The 21027-nt window shown below is 34.8% G+C and overlaps 1 protein-coding gene across 1 annotated transcript; it reads left to right on the top strand.

Moving 5' to 3' along the window:
- Window positions 1-4127: 4127 nt before the first annotated feature.
- On the top strand, window positions 4128-20143 carry LOC110803242 (ubiquitin-like-specific protease ESD4). The gene is made up of 9 exons (XM_022008737.2): window positions 4128-5277; window positions 5415-5494; window positions 5580-5673; window positions 5762-5860; window positions 10640-10732; window positions 10820-10939; window positions 11847-11950; window positions 18328-18400; window positions 19614-20143. Exons 1-9 carry the CDS (start codon window positions 4492-4494, stop codon window positions 19674-19676), a joined length of 1512 nt encoding a protein of 503 aa, XP_021864429.1. The 5' UTR covers window positions 4128-4491; the 3' UTR covers window positions 19677-20143.
- The last annotated feature ends 884 nt before the right edge of the window (window positions 20144-21027 follow it).

Genomic DNA, 21027 nt, shown 5'->3' with positions numbered 1-21027 from the left:
TTTTCAAGTTCAAGTATAAATGTGTTCTTAATATTTAAAATGTTTATGCATAAGGCACTCATAGAAAAACCGAGTCATAATTAAAATGGTTAGTTCAATAATGGTAAAACTCGAGTTAGTTATTCATGTGATCTCAACAAAATCATTATATATAATTTATAAAAACAAAACTCTATTATATACTCCGTATTTGATAACTATCTAGGCATGGAGTGTTTTATATTATTATGAATATGCATAAAACAAATACTCTGTAATAAAATTGGAATAAGTTGCATCAATTTCCAAACCGCATTTTAGGGTCCTAGACCTAGCCCCTATTGGCCTTAACATTCCACTTTATTATCACTAATTGTCAATTTATCTTTTTTGTATAGAATGATCACATAAACTCTATTAAGAATGTACATACATATGTATAGAATGAAGAATTGTAATTGTATTTATTTTTCTTCTTTGACTATTCTATCCACTCCCCATGGTATATTGCATTTAAGAAAACTCATTATTTGTTAAGAAAATTTGGTAATATTAATCCAACCTTTGACCGATTTTCTTTTATTAAGCCCACCTACGACATATTTTTTAATAATCCCACATTTATTACCCAACAACTTTTATTGGGCCCAACATGTCATAAAACTGTTGTAAGCGGCATTATTTCTCTACATGGCAGTACTCTCTCTCGATATATTCAGTCATCATCATCAATTCAAAACCATCTCGTTGACTTTTTCACCGATTACCGGCCACTTAAGCCCAATAAAAGTCGTCGGGTAGTAAAGGTGGGATTATTAAAAAATATGTCGTAGGTGGGATTAATAAAAGAAAATCGGCCAAAGGTTGGATTAATATTACCAAATTTTCCTATTTGTTATTATATCTTGTTTTTTAAAAGGGGATAATTGTATATATTTTTTTTCTCTTATTATCTTTTAGTTAGTACTTATTTATCTTTTTTATTCTTAGCAAAATTTATCTTTTATTATCTTTTATTGAGTGCTTATTTATCTATTTTTATTTTAATAATCTGAAATATATTATTTACATATTTGATGACGTGGAAATATATTACCTTAAAACAGATTGTAAGTTTTGATTTTTCGCCCTTTGCCGGCTTGGATAGATCGACCTCTAGAAAACCAGTCAGGGTGGAGTTCTTGCACATCATAACTTTAATGAACTTAAAGTATTCGAAAAATTGTCAATGGGCTTTAACGAAGAAGTGACAAAAAAAAACAATTTTGAAGTGAATGATATCCTTATTATTAAGGTAATTGAAATTATAATCACCATACGCCGAATTCCTAGGTATATATGCCTCTTGCCACATATCCATGCATTTTATTGCGCCATTGTAAGAAGTGGTTAAGAGGTTCAATATGCAATTCTTTTCTAGCTTGGTTTCCTTCGCACTTCTATGACATTTTAAATGAGTTCCAAAAGGAAGTAGTCTCATGGCCGCAGTTATAAAACCTAAAATGAAAAAACAAGAGCCCATCTAGAAACCATGAAGAGAAACCGAAGGACTAACAACTCTCTTGCATCAATCACCTTTCTTGAATTAAATTTCTTGTGTGCAACTTATAGGTGTAATACTCCATCATCGACTTTTGTGCTGAAACACAGTAAAGAATTATTGTAAAGAATTATTGTATGTGAGTTACTTAAGCAAAATGAAATCAAGCACAACAAAAACTTAAATACAAATACATCAATATCCAATACGCATACGGAGTAGTATTAAATGAACACAAATAAACGAATAAAAAAACATCTAATAACATCTAACTACATCTAACTATCCAAGTAAAATCATTTTTAAAATTCTTGATGCACTTTTGGAACTTTTGCCATGATACTGGGGCGAACTTCCGATTTTGCCCTTCTACTTCTGCCCCGGGATTTTTGTAGATTTTTTTTGTGGATTTTACCCGTGAGTTTTTGTGGATCCCAACAAAAGTTTATATGTATATATATACAAAAAGTAGAAGAAGTTTGTTGAATTTATCTTTATCATATTAAGTAGTCAATCATGGCAACACTCTAATATTATTTATTTAATTAGTTAATAACTTAATTATATGTTCATTTTTAAATCCATTCTATAGTTTTTTGGTATTGACATTATTTCTTTTTATGTATTCAGTAACAAATAAGTATAACATGAAATAGACGACTTAATGTTGACATCTAATTAGCCATGTCCATAATTGATAAGAATCAATAAACCAAGTGCTTAATTAGAACTAAAATTTAAACTTGTCAAAAAAAAAGCATGCATAAATGGTGGCAACCACTCAAAACTCACCCTGTCACAACCATGGATTTTTTTTCTTAGTACCGACACGACGCCCCTTCCACCGTCTTTTCTCGGTGTTTGTTTGCCGGTGCTACAACTACTATCGGTGATGTTATGTTGTTAATTGTGTCCTTTGTTGTTGTTGACCCCAAAGGAGAATGAACATGCATAACTGGCTTTCTTCCGGACCTGAAAATAACTGAAAAAAGCAAAGAGGCTCTCGAGCAACGGGTATGGACCTGTTAGGAAAATCTATGTGATTAGCAAAGAAGATAAATTAATTAATGAGGAATTTGCACGTTGGATGATTGAGAATAATGAGGTCCATCAATTCAAGGAGGTTCAAGGTGCTGATCACATGACTATGATCAGTCAGCCACAAGGACTATGCGACTGCCTTCTTCAAATTGAATGGAAATTGCATGTTAGATCGATAACATTATTCTTCTATAGTGCAGACCGATAATGAATTGTCATGGGTTTATGCAAGGTGAATGAGACTTTAAAAAGAGGGGACATTGAAATTTTGGTTTTTTTTTTTATCGTATATCTTGCATTTATTTCTTTTTATTTTTTTTTTGCAATTTTATCTTTTTGTTTTTTTTGCAAATTTTATCATATTTTTTTTGCAAATTTTTATCTGTTTGTTTGTTGGACTCATCAGATTTATAAACATATTGCAAATTATCTTAAAGTTATTAAAAATGTATTTTTGTTTGTTTTTATTTATATCTACTCCCTCTGTTCCATAATGTTCCTCATGTTTACTATTCATATGGTCAAAGTTTAAAAACTTTGACCGTAATATAAATGTTAACTTGTGGGATATCATTGGATTCGTTTCAATATAAATTTTCTAAATATCAATTTTTTATAATTTTTACTAATACGAAATTAAAGTTATTAACGGTCAAAGTAGTGCATTGGAGACCGCGCATAATGAAAAAGTGAGGAACATTATGGAACGGAGGGAGTATTTACTTTAAATTACACTAATGACATGGCGATCTTATGTGGCACTCTAAAATCTCGATTTTAACCCGTGCGATGCACGAATTTTGTTAAATCGTTAAGTTAAAATAAAACTCCTATTACAATTGCTATATTATATTAAATTAGTGTTTGATTTTGAATTAAATTTCATTATTTATATTGTTTATTATAATTATTAGAGTGTTTGATTTTGGATAGAGTTGTATATATTAGTAATTAGTTAATTAAAATATATCTTATTGATCGAAATCATTAGATTTCCTCCTTTATATATATTAGATTAGATTAGATATTAGATTTGAGTAAAATAATTACAAAGGTGGTAGAAAACATTACTTTTTTTGTTGGTAAAATACACTTTTTTTTTTTGTGTGATATAAAACAATTTGTCAAATTTCTTTTTTAAAAATACTCCCTCCATTTCTTTTTTATCTTCCTGTTTCTATAAATGTCGTTTCTATTTGATATTCCTGTTTCTATTTTGGGACATGACTTTTTACCATAAATTTCCCCACCATCCCTTATTTAATTCATTCACATTTCCCTATTCACCCACCCAACCCCACTTTTATGATTTTTTATTACTTTCATAAAAACATATTCTCTCTCCTTCATTTCTTTATTACTTTCTTCATTTATTTATTATTTTCTCTTACACCCAATCATTACTCTTACACCCAATCATTAAAAGATTCTAGTTTCTTAATTTCCACCCAAAACTCCAAACAGGAAGATCAAAAAGAAACGGAGGGAGTACTAATTAAGGTGTGTTAAAAACAGTTTTTTTTTACGGGATAAAAGTACAAATTTGTGAAAAGGTAAAAACAAAGGGATAAAATTTCTCTCTTCCCAAACTCCATATCGGGCACAGTCGCATCTGCTTTGCATCTCCTTCCTCTTCTTAGAACCCTAATCAGTCTTCTCCAAGACAACCACCAGTAATCACCATCTCTAGTCGGCGGCGCCTCTTGCAACCACCTCTCCTTCTCTGCTGGTGCTATTCTCGGTATTATTTGGATATTTCTGTTGATTTTATTGATTCAAAAAGTGTTTATTTGTAATTTTCTGATATGATGGTCTCAAATTGTTAAATATATTAGATATGATGTTAATTAGTCTATATTCACTTGACAATTCTACTTAAAATTGGTAGTATCGGGCGCCCCTCCTTCCCTGACTCAGGGACGGGCCTGACAATGGGTGCCCTAACAAGTAATCGTAAGCGAACGGATGAATGTGTTAGCTTATGCAATCCATCTCCATCATTTAATTCATCGGATCCTTTTCCTTATTATAGTAATCAAGTTGATACCCATATAGCAAAGAAACGGAGGACTATTAACATTCAGAGCCTTGGGAAGTTATCGACCACTGTTTCAAGATTAAATCGGTATCCTGAGCCGGAGAAGCTTCGAAGGGAGGTTCATGCCCCTGTTAAGCATACTAAACCTGGGTTATTTTCTACTGTATTAAAGCGTAGGGATAGTGGAATCTGTTGGAAGGGTTCAATGGGGAATGTGTTTAGGAAGTATGCGCAGGCGAAACACGATGCCCTTGGTGCTTTGAAATTTATAAAGGTAGGTAAAGATAAGGAAGTGATTGATGTGGATACCGAGCCTCAGAAGGAAGATGTGATTTCTAAGGGTTGGGAAGAGGTGGAAATTTTACAAGATGGCCATCAAGTAAGACCAGTGGTTTCTGACGACTGTAGAATTCTAAAAGGTGATACCTTGAAAAAGGGTGCTATTCAGGGTCTTTCTGAGGTTCCAAATTTGATTGAAGCTGTACATTCTGGTAAAGTTGTATCGCTTGGTCGGGAGGCATATAAACAATTGCTGAGTACCGTTGACAGGAATTATTCTACTAAGCTCACTACTTTAGGCTCTAATATTAAAATAGAAAACGCTCGATGGCAGTCTATGCGCCTGTTGCAGAAACAAAAGGAGGAGAAGAAATCCAAGGAGCTGAAGAAACCAGGACAGGTGGATTTTCTTTGTTATATTGTTTTGGCCTTTGAGGCTCTATCAAGTCTTTGTCTAATTGCCACATCAAGACAAGTTTAATGTTAGTTTGTGGGATTTTAAATTACTGATTTTCTTTTTTTATTATGAAACTGCAGGGCTTGTTGTTTGAGCCTTTTGTGCCTCTCACAGAAGAGGAGGATAGAGATGTTGTGCGTGCGTTCTCAAATTCTAATCGGTATTAGCTCAAGTCTCAAACATGTGTAATCTGGTATATTTTGGTAGCTTTGGCTGTATGACTTTGTTGTTTCCATCCGCTGCAGGAGAAAGATTTTGGTCAGTCACGACAACTCCAACATCCAGATTACTGGTGAAATTTTGCAGTGCTTGAGACCAGGTGCATGGCTGAATGATGAAGTGAGTTGCATTTCCCAAATCTTCCTCTTTGGATTAGGGGGATGTTAGCATGTTTATCACTGACATCTCTTCCCTTCTTCTTTGGCAGGTCATCAATGTATATCTTGAACTGCTGAAAGAGAGAGAAAGAAGAGAGCCGAAGAAATTTTTAAATTGTCATTTCTTCAATACATTTTTTTACAAGAAGGTTTGTGATGTTCTTTATTGATTTTCACCATTGGCATGTCTGTTGGTCTTATGCTTTCAGTTGAACTATACTTTTTGTGGACTTAAGCTTGATTCTTTGCACTTTAAATGATTGAAACTTATCTCAATCATTGGACCTCGATATAGGTTGGAATGGAGAACTTAATTGAAACACATTTTTCTTGAAACACTTATGTGCGAGCAGATAGATAATTGACGAGCCTATGAAACTCTCCAGCCACACTTCAAATTTGTGGAGGACTACCTGCTCATTTTGAGAAACTCATGACTTCATGAAATCATGATTGGCTAGTGTCTAGGGTGGATAAACTGGTTTTAGCGGTATTGGGTTTGAATAGTTGGACCAGAATCCAGACTTGACCGAGGTCCCATATAGACATATACGTTATGCCGAACCATCATCCAGACCCCTGAAGAATGTGTTGAATTTGTTGGTTTTGGATTGGGTCAGTAATCCATTGCCATCTCTTCTCCATTGTTATACAATATTGTGTGCGAGGGAGCTCGGGCATTGGTTCCTTCAAATTGTCAATTGAACAAAAATGACAAATGTATTATGGTTCTTCTTTTTGAACTTGTATAATCAGAAAATACTTTACCTTTTGTCATGGCTATTAAACCTTTTCGTCGGTTTGAACAATGGTTTTTGTTGGGAAGTACTGTCAAATGAGTGACTCCCACAGGGGCATCTCTGCTTGTCGGAGTTCCTACATTGTTTCTATGTAAGCCCTGTTCTCTTCTCCTTAAAATAATAGTATTCAGTAAAAGTCAATTTAATCAGTAAATTTAAATTTTAGTAAGTAAGAATCAGTTTTAATCAGTAGTAAAATAAGTTTTATTCATTGAAGATAAGTTATAATCAGTAAAAATCAGTAACTCTAAAGAACAAATAACACAGGGAATCAGTAAAAAATGTTGTAATCAGTAAAATAGCTTTAAGTTAATGAAAATATTTTAAGTTCGGCAAAAATCAGGTGAAGGGAATGGGGTTGTAATGGGTGGAGTACATAGGTAACTATGGACTTGTCAGAAAATTAATAGCTGTACAATATTGCGCATCCTCACTTCGTCTGTTCTGCTGTCTGTTTTGTCTTCCCAAATAATGGTTGAAGATAAGTTCCATGCTAAAAGTACAGGAGGTTTCTACTTTCTAGTGTCTTGTAATTTAAACTTGGTGCTTTGGTAGTTGAATCTAGTGCATATGGATATGCTTTAAAATGCACTTATGGAGACTGATTCTGAGGAAGAACTCATTGTTCTAATCAGTGTTACCTAATCCTCCAATCAGCCCACGAACCGCGAACCGAAAAAGCGAATTATAGCATCAAAATGGTATAATTTTGGTCTAATTTAGCAAATTAGGTAGCGAATTGCGAACCCGTACCCAATCTCATACTAGCGAACCAGGTAACAGTGGTTCTAATACTTGGGACTTGAGCATGAATTTCTTATCCCGTACCAATAGATAGGCATGTCCCATAAATTGTCAAAATTGAATACTGCATCTATCATATCTGTTGATGGGGTCTTTGTATGGGATTTTATGTACGAGAATTTGATGTCTTCTCCTGTGAAGAATATGTTTGTGTCGAATCTGGGTACGAGGAGCTTATATGGGTAAATCTTGTATCAAGTAGTTGATTCTTGATTGCCTGATGGAAGTATTGGCAATATACTTTGTTATTTCCCCACTACATTGTTCATTCAGAGGCTGGAGTCTGGATTTTGTTGTCAGCTCATTTTTGAGTTGATTTTTTGGGTAACCTCAACTTCTTTTTAGGTTAGGTTGCGACCTTGTATGTACATGACTTGTGCTGCATCACTTATTCAATGCATTTCAAAACATTATTGCTCGTGGGGGGTTTCTTTGGCAGCACCATCCTCATGCCCAAGTGAGTTGATGGTGCGACCATGCTTATGAAGGTCTTCTAAAATCCTTTGTCTAATCAATAGCCATGTACATATACCATATGTCTTGCTGCCCCAGCATATGTTTCTGCTGGTTCCAAACCAGTGCACACTTGGCCTAGTGGTTAAGATTGAGGGCTTATGTGCAATAGGTTACATGTTTAAATCCCCCCTCTCCCATTCATAGGCCTCATTGCGTAACCTTCTCTCGTGGCTGTTTTTTGTGTGGAATGAGAGGTAAAGAACAAGTTACAGTTAGGGATGTGTTTCATCATCTGGTATGAGGTATTAGGTTAGATATCAAGCCGAAGGTTTGGGACGAGTCATTCGGTTCATACCTAGTAAGCCATACCTTAACCTATATGTTTGGTTTGGATAAAATTCAGTCAAAAACTCAGCATTTTGAATGGCAAAATAAAAATAAAGATAACATATTTTTTTCACTCCCGTATTCGTAGGAGTTTGAAATTTGTCATGTTCTTCAAAGCTGTTGCTCAAATTATTTCAAAATCCAAACAATTCTACTGCCCACATCATTTCAAAATAAAAAAACAGCTTACATTGCGTAGATCAATACTAAAATTATCATCCAAAACAAAAATATAGATCACCACCAAAAGAATGGGAAAGCCCCAAGATAAATTCTCAGCACCCATATTTATAGACACATTGTACATCATCCTTCTATAAATATTCAAATTTCAGCTTTAAATTCCTTCTGTTCATCCGTTATAGTTCCAGATGTTGAACTTTAATGGACTAAAACAATAAATTGTGGTCGAAATTGGTAAAGAGATTAAAGACTAACGAAAGGCAAGAAAGTTCTTGATTTTCTCAGGCTATGGCGACAATGGTTGGTGATGGGGTTGATCTGTTGGTGTATGTTGGTGGTCGATTTTGTGGTCGTTGATTAGAGGTATAGTATCATGGGGTTGCTTAGGTTGGGTGGTGGAGATGATGGTACTGGTGAAGAAATGAAAATGATAGAGTTGTTATTTGTAGACATTGGGTTTTTCTCCAATCCCACATCACCTCAAGGTATGAGAACACGATACATTGGGGGTTTGGAGGGTGGGACCCCTGGGTATGATTTAAAATATGGATCACTCAAACTCATATCCCTTACAAGCTTCTGAATCGAACATGAAGGGGTTTTATCCAACAACAAAGCCTTAGTCCCAAAATGATTTTGGTTCGGCTAACATGAATCGTCGTAGGAGATCGTCATTGTCACCAATCAAACCAGAAAGGAGCAGGAAGTAAAAAAAGAAAAAACAAGGAAGGGAAAGTGGAATTAATGAAAGTAAGATAAGAGAAAAATGTATATATATATATATATATTATAGAAGAAATATTGTAAGAGATTATAAAAAATAAGTAAAGTTTAAAATAAATGAACAAGTAAAATAAGTACATTTCAAAATAGCATGTAAAATTAAAAAAAAATTAAAAGACTTAAAAAAAATATAGAAAAAAAAAATAGAAAATATATATATATATATATATATATATATATATATATATATATATATATATATATATATATATGTAATAAATAGAGAGAAACAGAAACATGGAAGTTGTATAAAGTCATCAATGTATATTCTCTCCCTCCACTTTGTCCTATCCAACGCCATATTTTCCTCAATCCCAAGAAAGCTCATATCGTGCTCAATCACCTTCCTCCAAGTTTTCTTAGGTCTTCCCCTACGACCTACCCCTTGCAAATCTATCACTTTGCCACCTTTCTATCCTCCTAACCGGGGCATCACTAGATCTTCTGCTTACATGTCCAAACCATCTTAAACGATTTTCCATCATCTTACACTCAATCGGTGCAACCCCTACTTTCTTCCTAATAATCTCGTTCCTCAAACGATCCTTTCTTGTTGTAACATGCCATCTCCGCCACATTCATCTTGTGCACGTGACAATGTTTCACTGCCCAGCATTCCGTGCCGTATAACAAAGTCAGTCGAATTGCCGTGCGGGGTTTTATCCCTTGGATAAAAATGTTCACCGACTGCTAGAGGCTTTCAATGTTTTGACTTTCATGCCTTTGGTGCCTTTTATCATTCTTGAGCTGGTTTCTTTGCATGGACAATTTATAGTGGTGATTTCATAAATGTTGCGGGATTTTGACCCCATGTACCATTGATGTTTGATATTATTGAATGCGTATTGCATGTACCTTTTATGTTTGACTCAATGTATAAAAAAGCTCAAGGTGCACTAAGGCGATAAGGATCTTGCCATGCCTACGCGCGCGTTGGGTGCACTTCGGTCCCCTCATTGAAGTAAGGTGCACTGTATTAAATTTCAAAGAATGACTTGTGTGCGCCTCAAGTGCACCTCATTGAATGGGCCTCGCTAGAACAAAACAAACGCTTTACCTCGGTCGCCTAGTGCCTAGTTGTGCCTTTTCATACACTGGTTTAATTAAATGATATTAGAGTGATTCGTTATACAGAATTGGGTTTACAATATTGAGATCTGAATCATGCAAATAGATGTGATTGCTGCAAATCAGAGCTTTGAAATATGGTTGTGGTGGCAGTCTGCGCTAAAGCGTAGTTTATTTGCTGTGTCACGTAAAAGTTGTCAGCTGATGAAGTGTACAATTTTATATTATCTGCCTTGGTATCGGTAATTTGGTAGTATTGGCTGATAAGTAATAGTCATTTATGATTTGGGAAATATAGTTATCGCTTTGAAAAATGGACAACAATTTTTTTTTATAACTTTTTTGTTTTTTCTTTTATCCCAATATCGGATGTTCTGACCTGATTTTACCCTTTGTTTACTGGTAAATGACCGTATAACATTTAAATTTTCCTATTTATGATTGCAGCTGATAGGTGGAAGAAATGGCTATGATTATAAAGCTGTTAGAAGATGGACCACACAGAGGAAGCTTGGATATGGACTCTTGGAGTGTGACAAAGTAGTAGTTCGTGTTCTCAATCTTCATTTCGTTCCATCATTTATGCCCTGTTTTGGGTTACTGACCTGGATATGCCAATCATGACAGATATTTGTTCCTATCCACAAAGAAGTACATTGGTGTTTGGCAGTCATTAACGTGAAGGATAAGTCATTTCAGTATCTGGACTCGTTGGGTGGAAGAGATCTCAAGGTTTTGAAAGTATTGGTATGTATTGCTGTTAGCATTTGTTGTATCCAGAATTGTTAATGTGTTATCACTTCCACACTGACAGATTTATCATGGAAAAACTCATTAGGTTTTCTTAGCAAAAACATATTAGTTAGAAACAGAGAAATATACAACTATTCCAACACATCAAAACCTAATGTAAGAAGCCTTTCTTTAGACCTTGCCCTCGTACATATTATTGGGCTTGAAAATTTTCTGCTTTCTATTTGTTTGTTCCTACTTCCTAGATTAAATCCTGGAACAGGGGCCTCTAATAATATTTTGTTGGTTGCAATAAACTCTTGGTCATTGTCCCAATTAAGATCTTGTGCATGATAATCGGCCTGCTTGCAACCAAAAGTTACTCTATTATCAAGTCAATCATTATCCAGATTATCCACTGGAGATGGCAAGTCAACTTCCTCCTTTAACACACTTAACAGCACCAGATTCTTCAGGATTTAAGAAGCTAAATTACCCACCTAAGCAATCACCAGAAATGTGTTTTGAATTCCTCCTGGTTGCTTTTGTAATTTTGGATTGTCTCAACTTTTCTAGCACTAAGCCATTATTTATTTTTTACTAAAATAAAAACTTTAACATCAAAGTTGGAGTCAGACCCATGAAAATCATTGTCATTGCTCAAAAAGCATCATATTTGTCTGTTCCCCTACTCTAGTCTCACTTTCACACATGTGTTTATTTGGACTAATCACATTAATCCAACTAGGAAGGTCACATCCCTGGCATACTATTTCAAAAGCATGAATATTGGAAAGACCTAAGAGTAGAAATGTCGATTCTTGTTACTATCACTAAGTTAGATGTAAGGTATCTATAATTATTGAATTTTGCTTATATTGAAAACATTATCTTGTTCTTATTTGTGTTATTTCTTGTGTAGGCTAGATATTTTGCGGATGAAGTAAAGGACAAAACTGGGAAGGAGATTGATGTTAATTCATGGGAGCTAGAGTTTGTGGAAGACCTTCCTGAACAACAGAATGGGTAAGTATTTAAATTTTGCCAGATGCTTCCAGTTTTGTTCTCTCAGTGATTTTTTCTTCATGACTGTTAAAAATCTTGACTATTTACTTGTGCTTTTATTTGGACGTCTTTGGAAGATTCGTTATTTGTGTCTATGTGTTGTATTCACTTTGTGGCAACTCATGTGAACCCTTGAGTTTGCTTCGGGCTCTTTATTGTTGTCTCCCTCATTTACTTCTCTTCTTTGGAATTGATGCTTGAGATTTTTTTTGAAGATAGAGAATGGTGCTAAATTGCCAATTCTTAGATAGAAGAGTTCAAAGTTTAAGAATTTTATCATTACTTTGGTTTATTAAGAGAGAATTATATCAATGTCTTAAGAATTGTAACATTTAGTTATGTTAGGATCCAGAATAATTTTCCCAGTTCCTTTAGCTTTAGTCTTTTTTATGCTATGCCATATTTTGGTTTTATGTTCGGTTTTGGTTAAATTTCCCATTATTTGAAAGGCATTGTTCTCTGTGACACAAGTACACATGAAGAAGTATTTTTCACATAAGAGTCCGTTGAGTTACTAAAATTCGGTCATTCCGAATTTGTAAATGAGTCTTGAATTGGGTTTGATGATCCGAATTGTGGACGATCGTTGATCAAAATTGAAATTTGGTGTAAAATTGATGAATTTCCGTGCCATAACTTAAAGCTGGTAATATTACTCGATTCATTTACCAAATGATCTTGCCTTGTTTACCTTAGAGCTAAATATATTTACCTTAGGGATTGTTGTTCGATCTCAAAAAAAATTCTCTTTTTTTATTTGCTAATCTCTAATCACGGATTCTTACTCCCTCCCGTATTTTTGAGGAGTTACATATACCATTTCCGACCGTATTTTTTTAGGAGTTACATTTCTATTTTATAACTTCTACATTAAAAGATTACATCCAAGGTTCCCACTCCCCCATTCATTATTATTTATATTTCTCTTAATGGTCCCCGTACAGGCGTACATACTCACATCATCTTTTCTTACAAATAAATTATTGACCCACTATCAAATATTTACAATAAATAATTAACACATCAACCACTTGCATCATTATTATAAGAAAATCAACTCACATTCCTTAATACTCGTACCTGTCAACGTGAAATTCCTAAAAAACTATGGAGGGAGTACTAAACAAAAAAATTTAGAAGATGCTCCCCGTATGCACCTCTCATGTACCTCTCATGTAGATGCTAGGGCCTACAAAAGTTTAGGCTAGCCCCCAGGTATTCACATTTTGTCTCAAAGAATCCCAGAATGAACTACTCATTGATGGAAGAGTTTTGAAAGAAATTACTCATTGGTTTTAACGGATTAGCTTGATGCATGAGGGATTTGAGCAATGTGTTTGGTTGGATTCTCAGAGACTGTTGCCATCTAGGAATTGATTTATTTGCTTGTAAGATGGGGTTTTCCTATTTTAGTTCTGTTATCGCCGTTGGTTATCTACCTTGTATCATCTGGCTATAATTGTCGAAGTTTAGCCTTTTGAATAAAGGCTAATCACTTACCAATCAGCTCAACCGCTTTCCATTTTTGTATTCCTGCTCATTGATAGAACAGATGTTCATTTAAGTGAGCCGCCTTTCTTGTAGGAACAGTTTCAATGTCCCATTCTAGATAAAGAGGAGAATGTGCTTTCATTTATAGTCCATTTTTGTGTGGTGGAAATGCGGAATTTCTCTAAATGAAACTGGGTGGCATAATCATATGTTTTGAAATTGGTTGCCTATTATTTCTTATTCTGCTCTTATCACCCTTTCTTTCTCCCACCTCTCCCACCTTAAACAGTCTATGGGTGCCAAGTTTGGACAATGATCTTCAGTAACTTCTAGAATTTTTATTTGATTTTTGTTTGTCCTTGATCTCATGCTTGAGGAAATGAGGGTTTTCTATCTGGTTTTGGTTTAGAGTGTGATATTTTCTAATCATAGAGAGTCAGTCACCTCTGAGATATGGGCTATGAGATCAGAGAGGGCAGACCGGCCACAACGTCTGGCCTCAGTTGCAAAATTTCCATATATCACTGTTCCCTTTGGTCCTTTTCTGGTAAAGTTAGGGGAAGCAATTGCCTTTGTAAATCAAAATGCGCTAACTTAGACTAATAGGTTATGCTTGACTTGGATATGGGGTCCGAGTTTTAGACTTTAGAAATTCCCAAATCAAGGACTCGAGGACAAATTTTGAAAGGGTCCGAAACTTTGATACGGACTAGGGGACACCCCATTTGGAAAAAAAAAAGATTCATACAAATTTTATTTAAAATAAAACCGAACTAAAAAAAGTAATTGGGTTTATAGTGAGTTACTTTTAAACAGAGTTTAAAAGGTATTGGGTTGGGAAACTCAAAGGAGTTACGTTTACGGTTTACCCAATTCCCACTAAGTAATAAAGACTAAGGTGTACTAGACAATGAGGCAAGTCTAACAATAATATTTGTCTCTCAGATTTTAAAACAGTAAAAAAAAGGGCAAGAAAGGAGAGAAGTAAAAAGTTCGGTGAGTATTATTCCCCACCTACCCAACCAACATAAAAAAAGGAAAACAAGAAACCGGAACAGGGAAAATGTCGACAAAGCCGATCTGCTTGTCTTCCGGGTCCGACCCATAATCTGTTTCTGTACCCGGGTTGTGTCATGTCGACACTGGTACGGAGGGACGGTGAGCTGATTCCGAGCATCACCCCTATTAGGGACTTCAGAAGGAGTCATTTGCTGCATATTGTAATCATATTAGAGAGAAGTATTGCTCATTTGGAGGCCTGAAATTTTGAAAATATCAACTGTTTGAGCATATCCCCTAATGAACATAAGAGCACATCCTTTGTCACCGTTCCAGCTCTTAAGGCTTTTATGTCCTAGTCACACTTGCATTGTCCAGGTCCTACCTTTTCGCATGAAGATGGATATCTGCTTTTTGTGGCGATTTTCATTTGTTTGTCATTAACAGACCTAAGTCATGAAATTTATGATATTCTTCATCCTCCCTTTTAGTGTTTTGGGCTGATTTTATTATTGGCTTGTATCTATTCTTTGATAAAGATTAAAGGGGCACTTTTCTTGTTACCTAGTTGATGTACGAGCAGGCTAGGCCATAGAGGCAATGGCAAGAAGTTTTAAAGCTATGATACCATTATATTTGTAGGAGTTTGACTAACTCTTTAGGGGCCATTTGGTGCACCAAACAGTAATGCAATGAAATAGGGCTTCAAACAAGGAGGTATGGTCGTATGGATTGAAATCCTCATATCCGTTTTAACTTTTAAAATTAATCCATATCAAATTTGGCTACTACAACAACAACCAAATCTTAGTCCCAAAATGATTGGGGTCGGCTAATGTGAACTGTTATAAGAAACCGTTACAGAACGTGAAGTAAGAGAAATAAATGGTTATGTTAAAGAGAGTAAAAACAAGGCACGAATAAGAGGTAACATGAAACAAGATAGGCCAGTTTAAAGAAGAGGAAAAAATATGTGAAAATAATAAAAATGAAATAGGAAAACGAGAGAAGTATTCAAAGAAAATAGAAAAAAGAGCAAGAGATGGAAGAGAAGTTTGCTGACATCACCCTCGTTGGTATGTATTATCTCCCTCCACTCCGTTGTATCTAACGCTATATTTTCCTCAATCCCCAATAAACTCAAATCAAATTTAGCTAGTGTAAAAAAAAATCTAAAATCTTAAAAGAATATGAACTTTGATATCTTTTTGATTCGATTACCCAAATGTGACTCAGGATATAAAAACTTTGTTATATAAAACAAACCAATCTGTGTGGGATTCCGGTAAGTTAAAGGAAGATAGTAACCTACACTTCTGTACACGTGTCAGTCACCTAACAAAGGGTATTAAAGCACGGCCAACATTTTCAGAAAAAAATCGGGCTTTATGTTATTACCCATAACTCTTATTTAAATTGACTCTTAGGAAAGGAAATTAGTTGATACATGAACCAGCAAAGTCCGTTTATGACATGGGTCAACATCATTAGTTGAACATCTTACTGGTGTGAAAAGGAATTGAAAGAATCATGATTAATTATTAGACTTATCATCCCAGATTCCATGATAGTATGAAGTCCTTGTTTCGTATAAATTCCGTATATAGGAACTTTCCACATTTTAAGCAGTAATTTATTAAGTTATGTGATGTAAGCCCGAGATGGGGTGAAAAATCATTATTACTAACTTCAAAACATTTGCGTGTGGCAAGTGTCTAGAGTAGACTTGATTAGTACCTCCTTTGTTTTGTTTAATTGTTACTGTTTGAGACACGTTTGTCAATACACAAGTTCAACCATCAATATCTTTAATTTTATGTTAGTAAAAATAATAGTAAAAAAATAATATTATGAAAATATACATTGTTACTAATCCGTTCTATGTCGAAAAACATTTTCTTTTAATTTATTAATAAAATAATTAAGTCAAAGTTTAACATACTAAATAGTGTAAAAAGTCAAACAGTAACACTTAAAGAAAACAGAGGGCCAGAGCCTTTAGAAATTATAATCCAATACAAGTTCTTGTGATCTTGTCACTATCTTAATACAACCCAAGGTAACAATCAGTTGTTTAACGATCTTGGTTTTTGGTATACTTGGTACTAATATTAGTAGGATTAAGTAATTATTGGTTGAAAAATTAACTTTCTTGCAAAGGGACAACTAGTCCTTCATCCAAGTGATTGATAGAAGAAAGAGTGCTGGGCCAAGAATATGTTGTTCTGGTTTGCTTTGACTCTGGGGATCTATTACAACACAATCCAGTGTGAAGATGAAGATGTTAGTAACAGTACCAGAACCAGTGTAATCTAGAAAGGATGTTAATTCCATGGGAAAGCTATATTGGAGTTCTTACTTAGAATTTTGTGACTTATACACTAGGAAACATTACTTTAAATAATCCAATCTTTTGACGATTTCCCGCTAATAATCCAACCTTCGTAGTTTGGATTATTATCTAATAATCCAACCTTTGCACCCCATTAACTTTTATTGCACCCAACCGACCGCCAACCTGATACTACAATATTACAACAGTTATACATGTGTCATGTAACAATTCGTTATAATTTATTTAGTTTATTAAAAATATATTATTCCTTCTTCTTTCTTGTGATTTTCTTTCTTGCTTTCCTTGGTCGTCCTACGATCCTACCTCCCTCCTCCGCTACCCCACATCCCCTCTCTTTCTCCTCATTCATCCACCGTCTCCCTTACTTAAATCTCACCACCATTATCATCATCCTCAAATCAACAAAATTATACTTCTAGATTGTTTCGGATACCACCATTTAAACTTTTCTTCCCCAATCTCATACTCTTAATTAAATTTGTTGCAAATGATACTTTCTGCCATTAATCAATCACGCATAATGCAATTCAAAGCCATAGTTTCTTCTTTCCCACACGTTCAATTCAAACTTCCCATAATCAATCACAAACCCTTCACTTTTATGAGTTTCTAAATCCCACCAAAATCCCAGAAATTTGTGAATGTATTAACGCTAGCCATGAATATCTGGGTGGAAATCTTGAAACCCATGAACCAGAATAAAATTACTGGTTTTGAAATTAACCCAAAAAAATCAAAACATCCCATTTTCAAAACCCCCAAATGAAGGAATAAAATGATTGAGATTATAAAGTTTTTTGGGCCTGCTACTGGCTCTGGATTTGTAGCCTTTTCACGAGTCTCATTGATACTGTTGTTATTGGCCAAGGCAGCTCACTTGAGCCTACTGCTTTAGATAATTTGTATATGGGTTATGATTTTATCATGATTTTGATGATGATGACAACGACCATGTTTATGCAAAAATGTTAAATGGGGAGGTCCGACAACTCTGCTATGTGATTTGTAGGATTTCTTGGGTGGCTTAGGGTAGTTTTTTTAGTGGAGATATGGTAGATGTGAGAGGGGCCAAGAGGAGAGCAAAGAAGGATATGGAGGCAGAAAGAGGAGGAAGAAGGAACGAGGCAGTATAAAAAGAAAAGAAAAAGTTTGACCTTTTTAGCCGGTTGACGACCATTTTGGTGCAATAAAGTTAATGGGGTGCAAAGGTTGGATTATTAGATAATAATTCAGAGGTTAGGTTATGAATGAAAAATCGTCGAAAGGTTGGATTATTTCATGTAATTTTCCGTATACTCTATTGACAACTTTGTAAGAATTAGTTTTAAAATTTTAGCTCTAACCCCTTATGTTATGGTTTCTTTTTTAACTGCTTATCTTTTTAAATAGTCGACAGGAAAAGCTTGATTTTTTGAGCTTTGAAATGCAAATAAAAACTATTGTTTTTAATTGTGTAGACTCTTCACTTAATTCAAATTCTGCTCTGATACAGGTTTGATTGTGGTGTGTTTATGATCAAGTATGCTGATTTTTTTAGCAGAGGCTTGGGGCTGCATTTTTCTCAGGTAAGTTACTGTAGATTGGCATTCCTTTTTGCTCTTTTTGCTCCTTTTGTATATATATACGGTGAGGTTCCGGTGAGAACTCTCTTATCGTGATAACTTCTCTTATGGTGAGAACCTTTATGCATATATTTTGAACTAAATAAGCATATTTTTTGAACCAACTGTGCATAAATTTCAACTATATGTGCACCATTTTTTTCGAGATGAAAATAATTTTTGATTTTTTGAAAACAACAAAATATGCATATTTAGTCAAAAAAATATGCACATTTAGTTTAAAATATATGCATTCAGTTCTAAAAAGTGTACATCAAAATCTTTAGGTACTTAAGCGCACTAGGGAATCTCGTTCAATCCTACAATAAAAAAACAAGTATGAATAGTTTAATAATCAGTTAAATACATATGTTTTCATAATACACCAATTCCTAATAATCATTACACTGCTTCAAAATGTTAAAATGTTACTGTTCCTCGTTTTTCTATTGTGGGCGAATACTTATAGGAGGTTTATAGTTTAATTTTTTATTGGGAAGTGGAATGAAGTGATCGATCATAACCAAATACCAAGTGCGCTTCCATGGCCACAATTCTGAATCGAAACGAAAATCGTCTTGGCTTGTCTAGCTTCAATGGCCACGATTCTGAATTTTCAGGTAATTTACGCCGGGAGACGCACCATTGTTGACAGAGTATTCACCGGAACACCACTGTAAACCGTTGAATTAATCGCCCCTAAAATCATCACCTTAGAATGGGAGAAACTAAAGTGTTTTAATGATAGCTAGAGGAGTGAGTAATATGAGTCCTTCTATGATAGCTAGCTTGAAATTAATGGTGTCGAAGAAAGTGTGCAGGGAAAGCTAGAGGATGAAGGGATGGTTTCTAAATTTGTGTTAGAATAGTTGTGTACTACCATGGATAAAAGAAATGAACGTGTATGATGTGAATAATAAACGGTGAGGATTAGAGTTCTCACCATAAGATGGTTCTCATAGGAACCTAAATCTATATATATATATATATATATATAGAAAAAAAATCTCTTTTTTAAAGAAAAAAAATCTCTCCTTGATTCCAAATGGGAAGAACATTGAGAGTACTTTCGACAACATCCAAATGCTTGGATTTGAGAAGAAAGAATCTACTCCCTCCGTTGTTAAAGTTTGCAATTTTATGGTATGTGTGAAATGAATTATTTTCTTTATTGTAGGAAAAGATGCCTTATTTTCGACTGCGGACAGCAAAGGAGATTTTGAGGCTAAGAGCAGAATGATATGCATGATGCTGTGGGTTACTATGATGTATTGGTGGATGTTCCTGGTAACTTGGAGTAAGGAAATGGGATTTCAAGCGGTTGGTCTTTGATTGAGATGAGCTCAGCTTTGGGAAGCATATGGGGTTTTCATTGAACTGGATAAGCTTGTATATATTGTGTAGCTGCTATTCTTGCTTACCTACAACTCTGTATTCCTTGGTTCTTTTGGCCTGCCCCATTTGGTTAAGGTGAATTCTAAGATTTGGGCTCGTCATGCTTGCTCAAAGTGGTTGATATCATCACAGATTCATAGTTACAATTTGTATCAGATAACCAAGCTGCCTTTTTTTCTTCCTTTTCTTTTCTTCTTTTTGATTTTGTAAATTGGTTATGTTATGTTGAGGGGTGACCTCGGAAGAGTCTGAACTAAGCTTGTTGAACCCATTAGTCCTTCATTTTATGGTCTAGGCTTTTGTTCATTATTAGTTGGTAGTGAACCTAAGGTTTAGGCTTTTAGGAGTTACCTTTAAACTGGTCAAAAATCGGCCCAACTCGAAAACTGACCCAAACAAGATTTTGTGACCGTAACTTGATTTTATCTGAAATCCGAACAACCCAAAAAGTAATGGGTCAAAACTCGACTGAACTTGTTTTTGACCCGACTGAAGCTGTTTTTGACCCAAGTGATTGAAAATGGTTATATTATAGTAAATAATTATATTATGAGCAACTTTGAGCATAATAAAGAAGTTACTATTGTTGGATGTAATATGATTTTTTGATTTAAATTGTACACCATTTTATGGTTGAATTTGATTAAATGTGAAGTACTCCTTCCGTCCCATATTTATAGTTCTGTTTGATAAAATGAATTTTTTTTTTTGAGGGGAAAGTCGAGCTAATGCATTAATCAAGGGACAAAGTGTCCATGGTTCCCATATTTAGAGTTCTAAGAAAAATGAATTTTTTTTTTTGAGGGGAAAGTCGAGCTAATGCATTAATCAAGGGACAAAGTGTCCATGGGTACATAAGGAGTGATCTCTAATGGACAGTGATTCACCCATACTTGTTCTACACCAAACGGCATTAGCTTAGCAAGGTGGTGTGCAACAAAATTTCCACCCCTTTTAGACCATACAATAGAATAAAGAGAACTACTAAGGGAAAGTATATCATCAACACTTCAGTCTGAAAACATTATCAAAGTCTAAAAAGAAGGTAGCAGCTCTCAGAGAGGCGATTAATCAACACTTCACAATCTGATTCCATGATGACATCAGTGTATCCATATTGCCGTGCTAGCTTGAGTGCCATGACCAAGGCCCTGCCCTCCGCCACTTCCACCGGCCACCAAGCGCGTACTCGACGT

This window comes from Spinacia oleracea, chromosome 5 (genome assembly GCF_020520425.1).
Source record: "Spinacia oleracea cultivar Varoflay chromosome 5, BTI_SOV_V1, whole genome shotgun sequence".
Classification (NCBI taxonomy): domain Eukaryota; kingdom Viridiplantae; phylum Streptophyta; class Magnoliopsida; order Caryophyllales; family Amaranthaceae; genus Spinacia; species Spinacia oleracea.
The sequence above is the reverse complement of the archived record's forward strand: the minus strand, read 5'-3'. Positions and strand labels throughout refer to the sequence as shown.

Bases quoted from the DNA above. Each gene is read 5' to 3' on its own strand.
- LOC110803242 (XM_022008737.2), top strand. From the start codon at position 4,492: ATGGGTGCCCTAACAAGTAATCGTAAGCGAACGGATGAATGTGTTAGC. The intron at 10,940-11,846 runs GTATGTATTGCT...TTTCTTGTGTAG, and splicing joins TCAAGGTTTTGAAAGTATTG to GCTAGATATTTTGCGGATGA. The intron at 11,951-18,327 runs GTAAGTATTTAA...GCTCTGATACAG, and splicing joins CTTCCTGAACAACAGAATGG to GTTTGATTGTGGTGTGTTTA.